The sequence below is a fragment of the Hyla sarda genome, chromosome 5 (assembly GCF_029499605.1).
Source record: "Hyla sarda isolate aHylSar1 chromosome 5, aHylSar1.hap1, whole genome shotgun sequence".
NCBI lineage: Eukaryota > Metazoa > Chordata > Amphibia > Anura > Hylidae > Hyla > Hyla sarda.
In genome coordinates, this window is record NC_079193.1 from 294,052,519 (window position 1) to 294,069,703 (window position 17,185).

Here is a 17,185-nt window from a genome sequence, read left to right on the forward strand (position 1 = left end):
AAAAACTCGGGTAAATCGGTTGATAAATGTCTGTCATTGTCACTGCAACTATATAATTAAAGACAACTGAGAAAATTGGAGCTTGACATGGCAAGGAGTAAACTGGTAAGTACATTTTAACTTTTATAGATAAATACACTCATGAGGGATGGGCACAGTTACACATAGTCTACAGAACATTGTATGGTAAACAATAACATATTATGATGATATTAGTGGTTTAGTCATATATATAAATGTATTTATCATATGAAATGACCAACCTGCTGCATTGCTGGTGAATGCAAAGCTGATTGGCTTTGCATCTGTAACTGGTTTCCAATGGACTGCTGCATGGACATTGACTGGTGTTGCTGCATATGCATGTGCTGGTGGAGAGGTGGACTCATCTGAAGAGATGGAGGAGGAGATACCGCCATGCTTGCTAGAGAAACAGTCACTGGCATTTGGTTGTTAGGTTTGGGAGCTATGTTTCTGTTCATACCGGGATGCATGGCAGATAAATGTGGATTCATTGTTGACTGTTGGTGATATGGAGAGTTGAGATACAATGTGGAGTGTTGCTGTGTTGGACCATGGAAAACTGGAGGCTTCGAATTCATCATTTGAGAAGGTTGAGACGTCTTAACATCCACGGGGTCACTGTAACTCTTTGGAAAAAAAAAATCAAACTGTTAATGTCGGTTTCAATTATGTTTGAGCTCAAATTTAAAGGAGTAGACTCCTATTGAAAAACGTATCCCCTATCCCAAGGTTAAGGGATAAGTTGGAGATCGTGGGGGGTCCAACCGCTAGGACCCCCCTGCGAACTTCTGTATTTTTGTTATCATTACACAATTGCATGCATAAAACATATCATAAATAAAGATCAACTTAGATATTTGGGAATTAATCCATAATAAACAGACTGTAATGACAAAAAGTCAATTCTGAACAGGGTAGTCTTCTGCTGGACCTTTGGAGCCCGGTAATGTTTCCCATCCAGGGCCAGCTCGGGATCCATTGATCCATCCGGTGCTAAGACATCTGTTCCTGGGAGTCCCACCGCTGAGGACCCCCGTGATCTTGCACACAGCACCCCTTTACAATCAGTCCCCGCAGCATGTTCACTCCGGGTCTGATTACTAGCGATGTCACACCCCCTCCCATAGGCTTGCATTGAGGGGGCAGAGTGTAACGTCACACGGGGCGGAGCCGTGACATCACAATGCTCCGGACCCGTGATCGCCAGTAATCAGACCCGGAGCAAACATGCTCCAGGGACTGATTGTAACGGGGTGCTGCGTGCAAGATCACGGGGGTCCCCAGTGGTGGGACCCCAGCGAACAGGCATCTTATCCCCTATCCTTTGGATAGGGGATAAGATGTCTTAGCGCCGGAGTACCCCTTTAATCAAACTTGTAGCCACATAGCGCCCTACAACACTATTGGGTCACATTCCTACTAACTGCTGCAACCAGTAAATATAGCAAACAGTTAAAATAGCAAAAACATTTTTTGTTTCAATCTCTATGTTACATTTTCCTGAATTTGTTGCATGTCACATACAACTCGTGTAAATGTTGCAGGCTAAAAACACATTTAAAGGTATGTCCATACTATTTTAAAAAAATACAACAATATTGTATTTACAACTGTATTTTTTGGCCTTAAATTAAAAATATATATATATATTTTGCCGATTATGGCAAAAAAAAAACAAAAAAACTGCTGAAATATGGCTGTATAAAAATATGCCCAGATTTTGTATACAATATGAGAATACCCTAAACCAGCTGATAAATATGACCCATTACCCCAAAAAGCCCACACAATATTTTATGAATAGAGGGGATAAAATTAGTAAGTTTCTTCCAAAATGGTGGCATTTAAAATGTATTTTTCTTACATGAAAGTTTGTTGCAGTCTAAAAAAAATCTAAAATCATATTCTCCTAAGGATTCAATAATAACAAAATGTCAAATATTAAATATGTTTTATACTCTATAAAAAGCTGTTCATTTTCCTTTCTGTCATTTCACTTGCAGTAAAATTTTGAACAATCTTTTCTTAGCCAAACACCATATAATTTATGGTTTAATTTACAGTATTTCTTAAGGAGCTGTCAGTTTTTCTTTTTTGCTACATGTCATTTTGTATTTAAATAGAAGAAATGGTGATAATATATGAGTTCATAACTAGAAGCTATTTGCTTTAGAATAGACAATAAGTGTAATCATAAAAACAGATGAAATCAGCAGTTCCATTTCCTGCCCTTTAATATCCAAGTACATTTTAGATGGACTGGAATAAAAAATATTTTTTTTTTCAAGGAAATTACATCAAATCTGTAATGTATTTTAAGAGAACATATTTTCTCCTTTTACTGCCTTTTTGAAATGTAAGCAAAATCCTACTTAATAGTGAGCTTGAGGAGAATGCGCTTACTATTTCATGTATTTGATACATTTTACAAGGATAAGAAGATAAGAGGACAAAAATAATTGACTATATATTAAAAGGTAGGTGTTTTTGCTGCCATTTCATTCATCCAATGTATTTGAAATCTGAAACAACTTTGCAAATAGTCTTGTTTCAAAATATCTCACTGTTATATGTATACATTTCCTATGGAGATTTATGTTTCCATGGTAAAAGGACTTAAAATAGGATTGCATTATCCTTAAATAGTTTATTGTACCAGATCACATCAGTCAGATGGACATGAACTTCATTTAAATAATGGGAGTACCCATCAGGTGATGGGCGGGATTATACAGTCAGGGGATGTGTATTAGGCATGCATGCCCCTCAATGTAAATCATTCAAACCCCCTGACTGTATAATCTTGCCCATTGCCTGATATTCATTCCCATATCAAAAATTAAGGCCTCACCCATCTGACTGATTCCCTGAATTGTTAGACAAATTATAAACCTTTATATCTCAGGGATGGAAATAAATATCAAGTAACAGCTCAATTCTTTCGCCACAGGTCCTCTTTAAGACTGAACAAAGGGCCTGTGGTGCTCTAGTGAGTCAAGTATATAATTCTTTGTTTATCACTCTATACCGACAGATGATGTCGGTAGACCAATAGGTTGGTTGATTGGATTTTCACCTCCTACCTCTATTGTTCTGGGAGGGATAAGCCATTGCCAGAGTAATCTGTCTGTGGCTTACTCCTCCCCTCCCACACGAATGGTTGGCATTACTAAATGTTCATTTGAATGGGGAAGTTAGGACTGATAGCTGTTGGACAAACATGGCTGCCATGTGCAATCCTTATTGCTGCATGTAAGAGTGCCCTTATACTACTCTTTTGCCTATGCTTCTTTATGAAGACTGGTGGCCACCTTGACCTTTCACACAATGTAGATATTGGACCTTATTTACTAAGGCTTTTCAGAAAAGATTTTGTCTTTTTTTTTGTGGCTCGTGTCGTGCCCCAGAATTTTCTACAAAAAATCAGAAAAAAAGGGGGTGGTAATCAGGGAAAAGGGGGTATCGCCCAAAAAAACAAAATTTTCTAAAGAAAACTACAAATTTACGAATGTTTTCACATAAAATGTGGTGGATTTGAGCTCTGGAAAACCCCGCAGCTCAGACCATGTGTAAAAAGAACAAAACTTAGGGAAAATCGCCAAATGCAAAATACAATAGTAAATACTGTGGAAAAATATCTGCCAAAAATTACACTTCACTCTTAGTAAATGAGGCCCATTATGTCAACTAGAGGTAAAGAATGCATTAGACTGGCAGAAGGAAAAAAAAAAAAAGTGGAATGGGTAAATTCTATTGTAAAGTTTGCTGTTTGAAAACGTTTACATTCTGTAAAACCTCTTTCAATAAAAACATTGATTTTAATGATGTTTCTTTTCTTTAAATACAGAAAATAAAAGCATCATGAATAGCCATAAAGAATAGTCATCCTTAAAGGGGTATTCCAGGCCAAAACTTTTTTTATATATCAACTGGCTCCGGAAAGTTAAATAGATTTGTAAATTACTTCTATTAAAAAAATCTTTATCCTTCCAATAGTTTTTAGCTTCTGAAGATGAGTTGTTGTTTTCTGTCTAACTGCTCAATGATGATGTCACGTCCCGGGAGCTGTGCAGTTCCTATGAGGATATTCTCCCATCATGCACAGCTCCCGGGACGTGACATCATCATTGAGCAGTTAGACAGAAAACTACAGAAGCTAATAACTATTGGAAGGATTAAGATTTTTTAAAGAAGTAATTAGAGATGAGCAAACTTACAGTAAATTCGATTCGTCACGAACTTCTCAGCTCGGCGGTTGCTGACTTTTCCTGCATAAATTAGTTCAGCTTTCCGGTGCTCCGGTGGGCTGAAAAAAGGTGGATACAGTCCTAGGAAAGAGTCTCCTAGGACTGTATCCACCTTTTCCAGCCCACGGGAGCACCGGAAAGCTGTACTAATTTATGCAGGAAAAGTAGTCAACTGCCGAGCTGAGAAGTTCGTGACGCATCGAATTTACTGTAAGTTCGCTCATCTCTAGAAGTAATATACAAATCTGTTCCGGAGCCAGTTGATATATAAAAAAAAAGTTTTTGCCTGGAATACCCCTTTAACTCATTACACGCATTATGTGCATGATACTTTTATACATACATCATACAATAATAATTCTGTAAATGTAAATTTTTTCTTTAATCTTATGTTATGTTAAACTTTAGCTATTGAATGTTATATAAATAACTCAAGGTATCCTCAGTATAACTCAACTCACTTATTTTCCAAGCACTGGAGTCACTGCAGTTTACTCAATGTAATCTGCTAGTTCTAGTTAGAGAAGAGGACGTTAGTATGATAAATTGCATGTTCACTGGCCGGAATTTTGATTGATCTTCATCTAAACCCCCCAGGGGTTCGCAGCACATTACATATTCCATTAATTAATTCGGGAGAAGTTTGGACTGGGTCAATTTATGGAGTGAATATATGTTATTTCTCTAGGGAATTGATCCAGTAATTTATGAGCTTTATATACTCTACAATGTAAACCTGAATTCATTAGAAGAGTAAAACAATGTGTCAACCATTAGATATAGTAAAACAATATCACATAAATTCTTGGCTGTGCAAACGAACAATTAAAATCTGTAAAGAAATCTCCCATTATGATACAAATATATATTTTTTAATTTTTTTTACATAGGAAATGATGACCCCCATAACTTATATTTATATATTTTTTCTTTTTTTCTTTTAATGTTTACATTTTTTAACAGTATTAGAATAAAACAAAACCTGTGTCACCACTATTATCTTGCATTAAAAGAGGTAGAACAGTTATCCTCTGAACAGTTGGAGTGGTAGTGTGCACATGTGGCCAGTTCTCCATTCATTCTCTGTTAGACTTTTGAATATTTCTAAAAGCTGATCATTTTAGAATAACTCTTTTAAAGAGGTACTCCACCACTAGACATGTTATCCTACCCAAAGGATAGAGGATAACATGTCCGATTGCGGGTGTCCGGCAGCTGGGGACACCCACGATCTCCGCTGCGGCACCCAAGTCATCCGATGCACGGAGCGAACTTCGCTCCATGACGGATGACTGGCGATAACACCCACCACACCCCCTCCATTCATGTCTATGGTAGTAGGCATGATGGCTGTGTACTAGCCATCATGCCCCCTCCCATAGACATGAATGGAGGTGGCTTGGCGGGACCTCACGATTACAGAAGCCCATGGCTTCCATGACCGTAATGCCGCAGTGCCGGCATGGAGATGGGGTTGGGCCCGGCTGCTAGGACCCCCGCGATCAGACATGTTATTCCCTATACTTTGTGATATGCTGATTGACTGCAAACTGCTAAACCATAGCTAATCCTCATAAAGGGGGAGATTTATCAAAACCTGTGCCGAGGAAAACATTCCCAGTTGCCCATAGCAACCAATCAGATTGCTTATCTATTTTTAAGAAGGCCTCTGAAAAATGAAACAAGCAAGGTGATTGGTTGCTATGGGCAGCTGGGCAAGTTTTCCTCTGCACGGGTTTTGATAAATCTCCCCCAAAGTGTCTCTACCCCCACATGCATATAGCCACGCTAATCCGTTTTTAGTTGTATAATTTTGGTAAAAGGGTTTACCATAGTTATACAATCTATTCAACAGTAACAGGGGTTCAGCTCCATGATATTTATGTCATCATCTATAATGTGGTTTTTCTCTATACAAGTATAGTACTGTCTTTGCTATGTACTTTTTTAGTGAATGTCCTAGCCACTAGTTGTTAAGTTGCAAGAAATAACACAAAGTTGCAAGTTGTGAAAACAGCTTTGAAAAACCATTTAAGCTATATTGGTAAGACATATGTCATAAGTATTTGACATTACCTTGGATACAAGACTTGCTCGGTATGCAGCCAGTTGCTTGAGATATTCCTTTTTGGCAGCTTCAGTTTTCTTCTTATACACCTGCAAATAATACACATGAAAAGAATTAAATATAGAACATTTTATATGAAGATTCTTTGCTCTGCATACTAATGTGCATAAGAAACATTCCTTTTTTTTTCTTTCAGATCAATAGTCCTCTTGTACAGCCAGGATAGCAATACAAATTGATAGTAATGCAGAGAACACGCTCTACATGCACACCTGGCTTTTTCTGTAACTCCACTAGACTGTGGTGAATTGCCTCAAAAATGGGATTCCCTTTTTTTAATCTTAATCCTTTTTATATCTATTTTGTAGAATTTTCTTATCTGTCTCAAACTGTCAATAACCATTTTAATAAAAATGATATTAAACATATATTTACAAATTATTTTTTGTAATTTTGTATTTTACTACCTATATCAAGTCTTCTTTACAGTCTTCTTCACTATCCAGTCTTCTTCATATCCCGACTCCTCCCCTTCTCTACACAGTCACCTCTACAAAAGTCACAGAGCATGCCTAGAACACTCTCCTATAGAAGTCAATGAGTGGGCTCCTGACTATTGTTTTTGGTGGTCTAAGTAGCTACTGAAATGCATATGACTGCCTATTATACAAAAAATATAATAGAAAATTTACAATAAAAAATAGAAAGAAATGATTAAAAAAAACATGCCTTAGTTCAGTTCTTGGGAATGAAAGAAAAAGAGACCAAAGGGGTGCGCCTTGTGTGTTACCACAAAAAATAGATGGACAATTGAGTGACGAGCACCGTCATTAGGCTGAAGTCGCCCTTAGGAAGTGGCTGCTTACCATGAGCGAATAGAAAATTTGCATGTAGACCCAACAAGTGGGTTGCCAAGAAGTGAAGAACCAGCTGCTGAGCCCGGGTCCCAGGAGAAGGAGTGAACCAATCCCAATGGAAGTAATGCAGAGAAGAAAAACACCTTTGAGATGGTGCTGCTGGTGTGATGGAAAGCAAATTCCAAGCCAGGGATATTTTCAAAACACCGAAATGGTTTATTAGGAGCATAAAACAATAAAAGTACAGAGATTACGCGTTTCGCAGGAGCCATTCTTTTCCGCATATCAGTCTCCTCTTAGTTCAGTTCTGACCGGTAAAAAATATCTAGATGACACATTAAACACAAGACCTTAATTTTTAGATGTCAGTTGTTAGTTGTTGCCACTGGGGAAGCTACCGGTCAGGCTTTTGAGACTCCCAGAGAATAGTAGAAGTTATTGGAGATTCAGCAGCTAGCCAAAAAATTGCCTTGTAGTGGCCACTGCAGGAAAAATATATTACATGAAGCCATCAACATAAAGGGTCAACTCTATAAAACATGGCCGCACCTATCTGAGTAGAAGCCCCTCTTTATTAGCAGCTCTTTATTATACATGTAACTAACAGAGGGGGGTTGTGACCTTAGTATACTCCTCTATGATGTATATTTGCCCCTTTATTGCTGCAATCTGCTAAAATATTTTTCAGTTTTGCTAAAATATGATAAGATCTCCTTGAATCTTCATAGCATTTCATTGCCTTTGTTCATGCTATATAAAATGAGTTTTCAAATAATGCATAGAAATTTTTTTTTGCGTTGCCACTTCAAGGTGCTAATTCCAAAAGTTGATATAAGTTAAGATAACTGGGACTTCAGTGGTTCTTGGAAGTAACCTTCTAATTACTCCCAAGACACCTTCATCAAACTGACCATGAAGGAAGACGTCTGAAGAGTGTGAAAGCACCAATAAAGATTAAGTGATTTGATTGACTTGACATAAAAGTAATGGAATTACAGTAGCTCCAAGAAAGAGACATCAGTTTTTGGACTCAGAGGATTTGTCAGCTCATAAGTGTGATTCTGCCTTTCCATATCCCTGCAGCTTCTAATTTAGCAGGACAGGCTTATAATTGAAGCAAATTAACTATTTACTCTTGTTACTTCTACCAAGGGAGGGAAGGACACACCAGCAGGAAGGAACGCGTGGGGAATGAAATTGTTCTCACTTGTGTCAGATTTGCCCTTCTATAACACATTAGCAGTAATTTCTTGAAGCGTCAAACATTGGAATAAATACGGAATAATAAAATAATGAGGTGTTGCTGTTGAGTCACGCGACTATAGCTAATTTTACGGCATATGAATTATGCAGACTAAAGGCAGGCATAAACAGTTTGCTTGATCATACTACCTGATCATTAAGATCCCACTAGGAACTCTAGCAGCCTGGGTTTTCCTAATACACAATTAATTCTGTTCTTAAGTAAACCCTTTAACATTTCACATGCATAGAAGGTACAACAGACACAGCGTGCACATCAGATGACTTGATTTATTGCACTTCGTAAAAGCTAGATCTATATGGACGACGCTCTGCTGTTATGGTCTTGGGTACTTGACGTCCCGTTTAAGCCAAGACAAGTGTGTGTATAACAGTTCAGATAGGAGTGGAAGGACGGATCGCTTACTAGACAGATCACTCGACCATTCTGTTCCAGTATGGAACTTCTTCCGGCCTCCATAGGAGGCCGGAAGAAGTTCCATACCGGAACGAAACGGTCGTTGCCTCGTGGACCCTGCATCTCATCTGTATCCCCCCACCCACCTGCTTGCCTTTATCATTGAGATGCATATGGAATAAAGAAGTTCTTGATACGGAAAATCTGGTGAGTGATTCGTCCTTTCACTCCTATTTGAACTGTTATAAACCCTTCAACATACTCTCACATATGGCAACAAATCTCATATTTGAAAAAATAAATAAAAATAAGGCAGGACTCTAAGGTAGTGTTTTCCATTTTGTTTCTTACTATAAACATATGTGTATTTGCCTCTCCAGTTGAAGCTTTAAAGTCATTGACAGTAATGTAAACAAGAGCATTTTGTTTGCAATTTGCAGAATCTATTACAGCCTCGTCGTGCTTCCAATTAGAGATGCAAAGACCATTTTTGTACATTTCCATCTGGTTTACGTTCAACACAACTTTCATTTTTCACTTAACTATTTTACAAAACAGAAAAAAATGACCTCAGTGTTCCCGTGAATTGTTAGTCTTAGTAAAAATTGGAAGCATGTTGAAATCTCCCAAGAGTATTCAATAATGTAATGAATAAAGAAAGGCTCATATTTAAGGGACCTCTCAGCAACTGGCTGGTAGTAATTAAACTGCTGCCTAGAGTCTGTTGTAATATGCCCTGTATTATGAATACTCATAATAATTAAAACTTGATTTCTCCCCAACAGATAAATGGAGTTCGGTGATGATAATAATGTAGCTGTATAATTGCAATCTGTTATTTAACTCCTAGAATTGGAATATTCTTAACAAGATCAGTCCTTCAATGAAAAATATGGTACAGTACATTCCTTCATCACAGAAATAACAATGCTGCTCTGTAATAACACATTACTCAAAATCTTAACTGCACCCAATCTGTTGTAAATACTGATTATTATGGAAAATTGTTAAAGTGTACCTGTCATTAACAAAAACTTTTCATATAATGTAAATAATACTATTATATGTATAAGGTACAATTAGGAAAAAAGCCAGTTGGCACCATTACTTAAGATACAGCAGGAGCGTGGATCTGAGCGACAGCTGCTGTTTCACGCCAGTGGACGTTTCATTAGACCCCGGTCATGGGGGGCCTGATGAAACGCTCACTGATGTGAAACAGAGGCTGTGAACTCAGTAAGCTGAAGCATTTTATGTGCAGAACCATGTCTATCCTTTTGGAATAAAGAATACAGCAAAGATTTTCAATGGTGAGTGCTCCTTTTTTTGTCATCCTTCTATGGCAAATGACCTCAGCATGATGTTTATGATACAGGGTTGTCCTGATTTATCTTTAAAGGGGTTTTCCAGGAATCGAAAAACAGAGCTTATTTCTTTCAAAAATCTTTCTGTCTCTATGTTGGGTGTGGTTCCACAGCTCAGTTCCATTGAAGGGAATGGAGCCAAGTTGTAATACCACACCCAACCTGGAAAGAGAGAAGGGGCTGTTTTTAAAAGAAATAAGCTCTGTTTTTCGATTCCTGGATAACCCCTTTAACACAGTTCTCATAATTTTAAGGTACTTTGTACATGTAGTGGACAGGCTAAGTGGACATTGTTTTCTTAAGCTAAAAAAAAGTCTGAATATTTTTAGTCTTTTTCTCTGCTTTCTATTTTATTTTGTGCCATTTTTGGCATTTTTTTGCCCATATTTTTGGAATGTATTTTGTGATGTTTAAAACCTGAAATGAATCACAAATTCCATGCCAAGATACAGCTTTATTACACAGGGCAATGTGCAGACCATAACAATTATTTAAAGAGCTTCACAAATTATGCGATTAGCTAACAAAAGTGCACTTTCTCTTATGTCGGCTGATCACTGGCCCTTTTACACAGGCCAATTATTGGAATTTAGCTTGGCCAATGTAAAGAGGGGTTAAGTCAAAGTTTCCTAAGATTTTAAGGGCTATTCAAGCTTTTTAACCCCTTCCTGCCCTAGGAAGTATGCACATGTCCAAGTTACTAGCTAGTTAGCGCAACTGGACGCATGCATACACAGGAGATTGCTGGCAGGCCCCGGCTGTCTATCACAGCAAGGGTCCCGCTGCAGCTGCTGAGAATGGGATCGCTACGATCTCGCCAGCATTAACCCCATAGATTCCACGATCAGTCCTGATCACAGAATGTATGGGGTTGAAAGGGGGTTCCCCCTGTCTGACAATGGCGATCCCATGATGCATTGTGTGTCCCTGAGATCCAAAATTGTGGAAAAATATCAACAATCTCAAGGTTATAAGTCCATGTCCAGAGATGTAGATTGGCCATTGTACACAGTGCGCAACATTATCAAGAAGTTTGCAACCCATGGCACTGTAGCTAATCTCCCTGAGCGTGGATGGAAGAGAAAAATTTATGAAAGGTGTCAACACAGGATAGCAGCCCCAAACAAGTTCCAAAGATATTCAAGCTGTTCTGCAGGCTCATGGAGCATCAGTGTCAGCGCAAACTATCCGTCAACATTTAAATGAAATGAAACGCTATGGCAGGAGACCCAGGGGGACCCCACTGCTGACACAGAGACATAAAAAAGCAAGAAATCCTTCTGGGAAAACATCTTTTGGACAGATAAGACCAAGATAGAGCTTTTTGGTAAAGCACATCATTCTACTCTTTACTGAAAATGGAATGAGGCCTACAAAATAAAGAACATAGTACCTACAGTGAAATGTGGTGGAGGTTCAATGATGTTTTGGGGTTGTTTTGCTGCCTCTGACACTGGGTGATAGGCATCATGAAATCTGAGGATTACCAATGGATTTTGGGTACAGCCCAGTGTCAGAAAGCTGGATTTGCAGACGATATCTTGGGTTTTCCAGCAGCACAATGACCCCAAACATACATCATAAAGCACCCGGAAATGGATGGCAACAAAATGCTGGAGAGTTCTAAAGTGGCCAGCAATGAATCCAGATCTAACCTCATTGAACACCTGTGGAGAGATCTTAAAATAAGAGAGTCCTGTAGCAGTTTGCAAAGGAAGAGTGGTCCAACATTCTGGCTGAGAGGTGTAAGAAGCTTATTGATGGCTATAGGAAGTGACTGATTTCAGTAATTTTTTCCAAAGGGTGTGCAACCGAATATTAAGTTAAAGGTGCCATTCCTTTTGTCCAGACCATTTTTGGAGTTTGGTGTAACATTATGTCCAATTTGCTTTTTTCCCCTCCTTTTTTGCTTTAGTTCCAATACAAACCAAGGGAATAAACATATGTATAGCAAAACATGTGTTACTGCAATCCTTATCAGTGAGAAATACTTCATTTTCTTGAAAAATTTCAGGTGTGCCAACATTTACGGCCATGACTGTATTGAAAAGTGTGAGACCCCCAATATTACATTTACATATCAATGAACATTTTCTTTTACTTAAAACCGTTTGTATATTGAAGCACTGGGTTAGGTGGGTTTGGAGAGTCACTACTGGAATATTGTATTGTATTCTTTGTACAGTTCAATATTGTATGGGTTTAGAATACAGCATATCATGTTTTCAGAAACCTATGTTAGCCGATATCATATAGTAACCTGCGCTACAGACTCTTTGAGGCAGAATCTCTAATAATTATGCACAAGGAATATAATTTTGAAGATTCGGGATAGTAGATTTAATACTGTTCAAAAATACCTTTCAAATGCGCATAGTAACATAACACACCTAATTTGGTTAAGTGCTTAAATGCCCATGACCTTCTGCCTTGACCTTGAGTCTACTAAGAAAGTACTTTATGCAGATTCATACAAAGTAGCTATGGGAACCTATATGGAAAACAATTATCTACAAGTTCTACTTTTTATGATGGAATTTCTTATTTATAGAAAGCTTAAGGGATTTTAACATGTAAATTTTTCTCAAATCCTATGATATATTCTAATAAGTCAAACTGACAAGTACTTTTAGTGAAGAGATTTTTTTTTAAATAACATTGTCAGTAAGCATCATATAGTGAACGGATGATATATGTGTTATGATGGCCATAGAAATTAGATTTTTTTTTTGATGAATGCCATAGACAATCTTAAGCCTTTGGGGCCTGGGAAATCCTTCTTTGAGGGGATTGAAGGAAGCAAGGATCTGAGAAGGACTTTTCCTGTGCATTTCTTTGTTCTCCACTAAAGATAAGTGACATCAGAGGTATCTAGCCATTTCTCACTTCCCCTCCATTAAAATAAAATGATGTTGTATATTAATGAGAGAATTGTGACTAATAAATGTTGGATAAATGATTGATATTCGAGCATCTATCTCGAGAAGATGTTCTCACAATTAAGCCTTCTCTAATCCCTGGCAGTCAGAATGTTCATCCTGCTAAATGAATGGGCCACCACGAAATACATGGTCAACCAGGGTGCAAGTTGACTTTGTAACGGTTCTCTGATCAGATCAATAGATGAAGGGCCTTTTCAGGAACTGGCCTCTATGACATTCAACTGCCCTTACAGGTCATATGGTAAAGGCACTAAAGACTAGACAACCTCTTTAAGGGGGAACTCTGGTGGAAAACATTTTTTATTTCAAATCAACTGGCACCAAAAAGTTATACAGATTTGTAAATTACTTCTATAAAAAAAATCTTAATCCTTCCAGTACTTAGCAGCTGCTGTATGCTCTAGAGGAAGTTGAGTTATTCTTTTCAGCCTGGATAGAGGATACGATGTATAAAGCCAGAATGTATAAAGCTAGAATACCATTTCTGGGACCAGTTGATTTAAAAAAAAAAAAAAAAAATTTCTGCCGAAGTACCTCTTTAAGGATATTTTAGGAAATGACAGATTTCACTATTTTACTTATAAGTCTCAGAAAACTATTACACTTAGACTAAAATGCTGTTTCTATCTTTTACATAGTGTTTTACAAAAGACCTGTACATATATAAAAAGAATATATTCACCTGGTACACATTTCAATTATTTTTGCTAATGATCCTTTGTATTATTTTAATAGCTAGGCACAGGCAATACAATACAAATAAAACTAAAATTGTACTTGAAAAAGTCCAAAAACAGTTAGATCAATATAATAATACAATTTTCTTGCAGCACAAGATGATAGTTGCTTCATCACTGTAATGGGATTCTATCATACATATAGTAACAATCATTTTCCAAAGAACATTTCATTGATCCGACTATTCTTCTCTAAAGAAATTACAACATTATATTACTCTGTAACAAAAAAAACAACAAACACTATCAATTCCAAATAAGCCCAAAACTCATCTCTTACAAACTGATACATGTGTTCTTGCAAAGGTGCAAATAACTGTAGCAATATACGATGAAAGACAGAGGCAGAAACGGGGACAATGCTATTAAGAATAATTTGAAAGATTTTCTTTTCACCTCTTTGCAAAAATACACCTATTAACCCCATAAGGACACAGTCAATTTTCATTTTTTTCCCTTCTTCAACTTATAAGAGCCATAACTCTTTATCAAATTTTGCTAATTGTTACGCAGTGCATTTTACAGTAAAACTGACATGTTATCTTTATTCGATTAGACAATATGATTAAAATGATACCCATTTTTACATGCTTTGCTATTATTGTACTGCTTTTTTGAAAAAAATCAAAAAAATTCTGACGCCTATAACTTTTCTTTTTTTTTGCCATATGCACAGTGATCTGTACTGTGATCTGCAGTAAACTGTATAGTTTAGTCTGTAGTTAACGGTATTATTGTTGTTTTGATGGGACTTTTTGATTACTTTTTATTCATTGTTTTCTCAAACAACTTTTGGCATTAAAGGGGTACTCCGCCCCTAGACAACTAATCCCTTATCAAAATGATAGGGAATAAGATGTCTGATCGCGGGGTTCCCTGCAGCACCTTGTGTCATCTGCTGCACGGAGCGAACTTCGCTCCATGCCTGATGACAGCAATACAGAGGCCAGAGTATCGTGACATCACGACCCCGCCCCCTTGTGATATCATGCCCCACCCCCTCAATGCAAGTCTATGGGAGGGCGTGTGGTGGCCATCACACCCACTCCCATAGACTTGTATTGAAGGGGGGGTGTGACGTTACGGGGGGGTTGCCATGAAGATAAGATGTCTAGGGTCGGAATACCCCTTTAAGTATTTTTTCATGTTTACGCTGTTCACTGCATACAGGATCATAAACATTATATTTTAAGAATTTGGACATTTACAAATGCGGGAAAAACAAAAATTGTATTTTTTTTATTTAAAAAAAAATGGTGAGGGGGGGGGGGGTTAACATTTTTATTAAAAAAGGGGGCTTATTTATATTTTTAAAAAACATACCTATTGTAAGCAATCAATGGATTGCTAATGCTGAATAATGCTATGCTATTGCTATAGTGTGATCACTGATCAAACTATAACAATAGCATAGCATTATTCAGCATTAGCATTACATTTATTGCTTACAATCACCCCAGAATCAGCAGATCACCCCTGATTGCCTGGAACCAGATCACCCCAGAACCTGCACCAACTAGGTGAGCAGACCTTTGGTTGGCATGGAAACTAATCGACTCCCAAATACATGTTGTGGGGGTGCCGATTGGGTAGCTGAGCTGTCATTGAGGCTCCTAAGTGTTGTGATGACTATTAATAAGACTCTTTAAGGGATTAATGGTGGACATTGGCCTGATAGCTGATGTCTGCCATTGACTGTAAGTGCATGTTTGCTGATAGCAGTTATCACTCACAATCTGAGAACTCCTGTACTCGCTTCATAGACTATAAACATGGCAGGATGTAAGAACCAGGTCACCAGGATGTACATTTATATCCATTGTCATTAAGGGGTAATAAACTATATTCTTTATACAGACTTGTGGATTGTTTACATGCTTGTGTATAACCAGTTGAGCAGCTTCAATTGAATTAAAGGTTTTGGGTTGAAATTTAATAAAACTGCCACCTCAAACATCTGTCTTAACATGGCCTAACATGTACCGCACCTACTTTCAAGAAAGTGACATCAGCAGTGCAACATTTTCAAATTTTAGGCTTGCACAAAAATTTGTGACTTTTTGTATGGCAATTTTCTGCTGAATGACTTTGATAAATTCCCCCAATGTTGTTATAAACAGGATTTTATGTGGAAGTAAAATTATTTCATTTCCAAATCAAATTCATATAATTGCCTTGTATGCCTATATTAATATTACCATATTATTGGACTGGTCACTGTCTTCTGTAGGATCAGCATTCTCAAACTCCTCTGTAGTGTTGAGCGGCATAGGCCATATTCGAATTTGCGATATTTTGTGAATATATGGACGAATATTCGTCATATATTCGCTAAATTCGCATATTCGTAATATTCACGTTTTTTTTCACATATGCGTAAATTCGCATATGCGAAACTTTGCATATGGGAAAATTTGCATATGTGAAAATGTATGAACTTTATAGCAAGTATACCGGTGTTACTTGATAGAAGCAGCAGAAGGGAGGGATCAATATTCGCGAATATTCGCATATGCGAATATTCGCCCGGCGGTCTCACACAGTAGTATTAGAGCCTTCTTTAGACCACACAAGCTGGAAGCAGAGAGGGATGATCACTGTAATGTGTACTGTGAAAAAAACGCGAATATCCGCAATTTCGAATATATAGTGCTATATTCGCGAATAAAATTCGAATTGCGAATATTCATGAGCAACACTACTCCTCTGCAGTTAATATTGCTTTGATACAAATGGGTCCAATCAGAAATAAATTTCTTTAGGCAAAAGTGTGTTCTAGTTTTTATGTTCTAGCGCATTGTTATAAAGCAAATATTTAGTCTATACATGGTGTAAGAAGAGTAACATTTTACATAATACTTTGGCCCATAAACCTCAGTAAGTCAATAAACAGATATGTAAGAGAGTGTTAGTTAGGAAGGCTATCAAGCAAAATTACTTTCATTAAGTTAGTTTGAGTTCAACTGGATCAATTCCCTCTAGCAATAATGCAGCTTACACATGGCAATCACCGGTTCACTCTTAGCATCACCACCTGCTTCATGTTGGAGATCACAGTCTAGATTGCTTAGTTAATGTGATCCATACTAGTTTCAGAAATCTTTTTCAACATGACAACAAAATATATATATATATATTGGGCAGGGAAATAGAATTTATAGGATTAATTGACCGTTTTTGCCATCTATAACACCACTGCTATATATATCCAGTGGGGTAGGTAATGGGGTACAGGAGTTTTGGTTACAATAGTAGGTAGAATGTAAAATTGATATGCTAATAAACC

At 37.4% G+C, this 17,185-nt stretch overlaps 1 protein-coding gene across 3 annotated transcripts in view; it reads right to left on the minus strand.

The window, feature by feature from the left end:
* Positions 1-17,185, minus strand: part of TOX (thymocyte selection associated high mobility group box) — a 313,124-nt gene that overhangs the window by 25,609 nt on the left and 270,330 nt on the right. For all 3 annotated transcript variants that reach the window (XM_056522012.1, XM_056522010.1, XM_056522011.1), the window contains 2 exons: positions 6,348-6,428; positions 264-650 (listed from right to left, as the gene is read on the minus strand). In XM_056522012.1, coding sequence (XP_056377987.1) covers positions 264-650; positions 6,348-6,428 — 468 coding nt within the window. The remainder of the gene's footprint in view (positions 1-263; positions 651-6,347; positions 6,429-17,185) is intronic.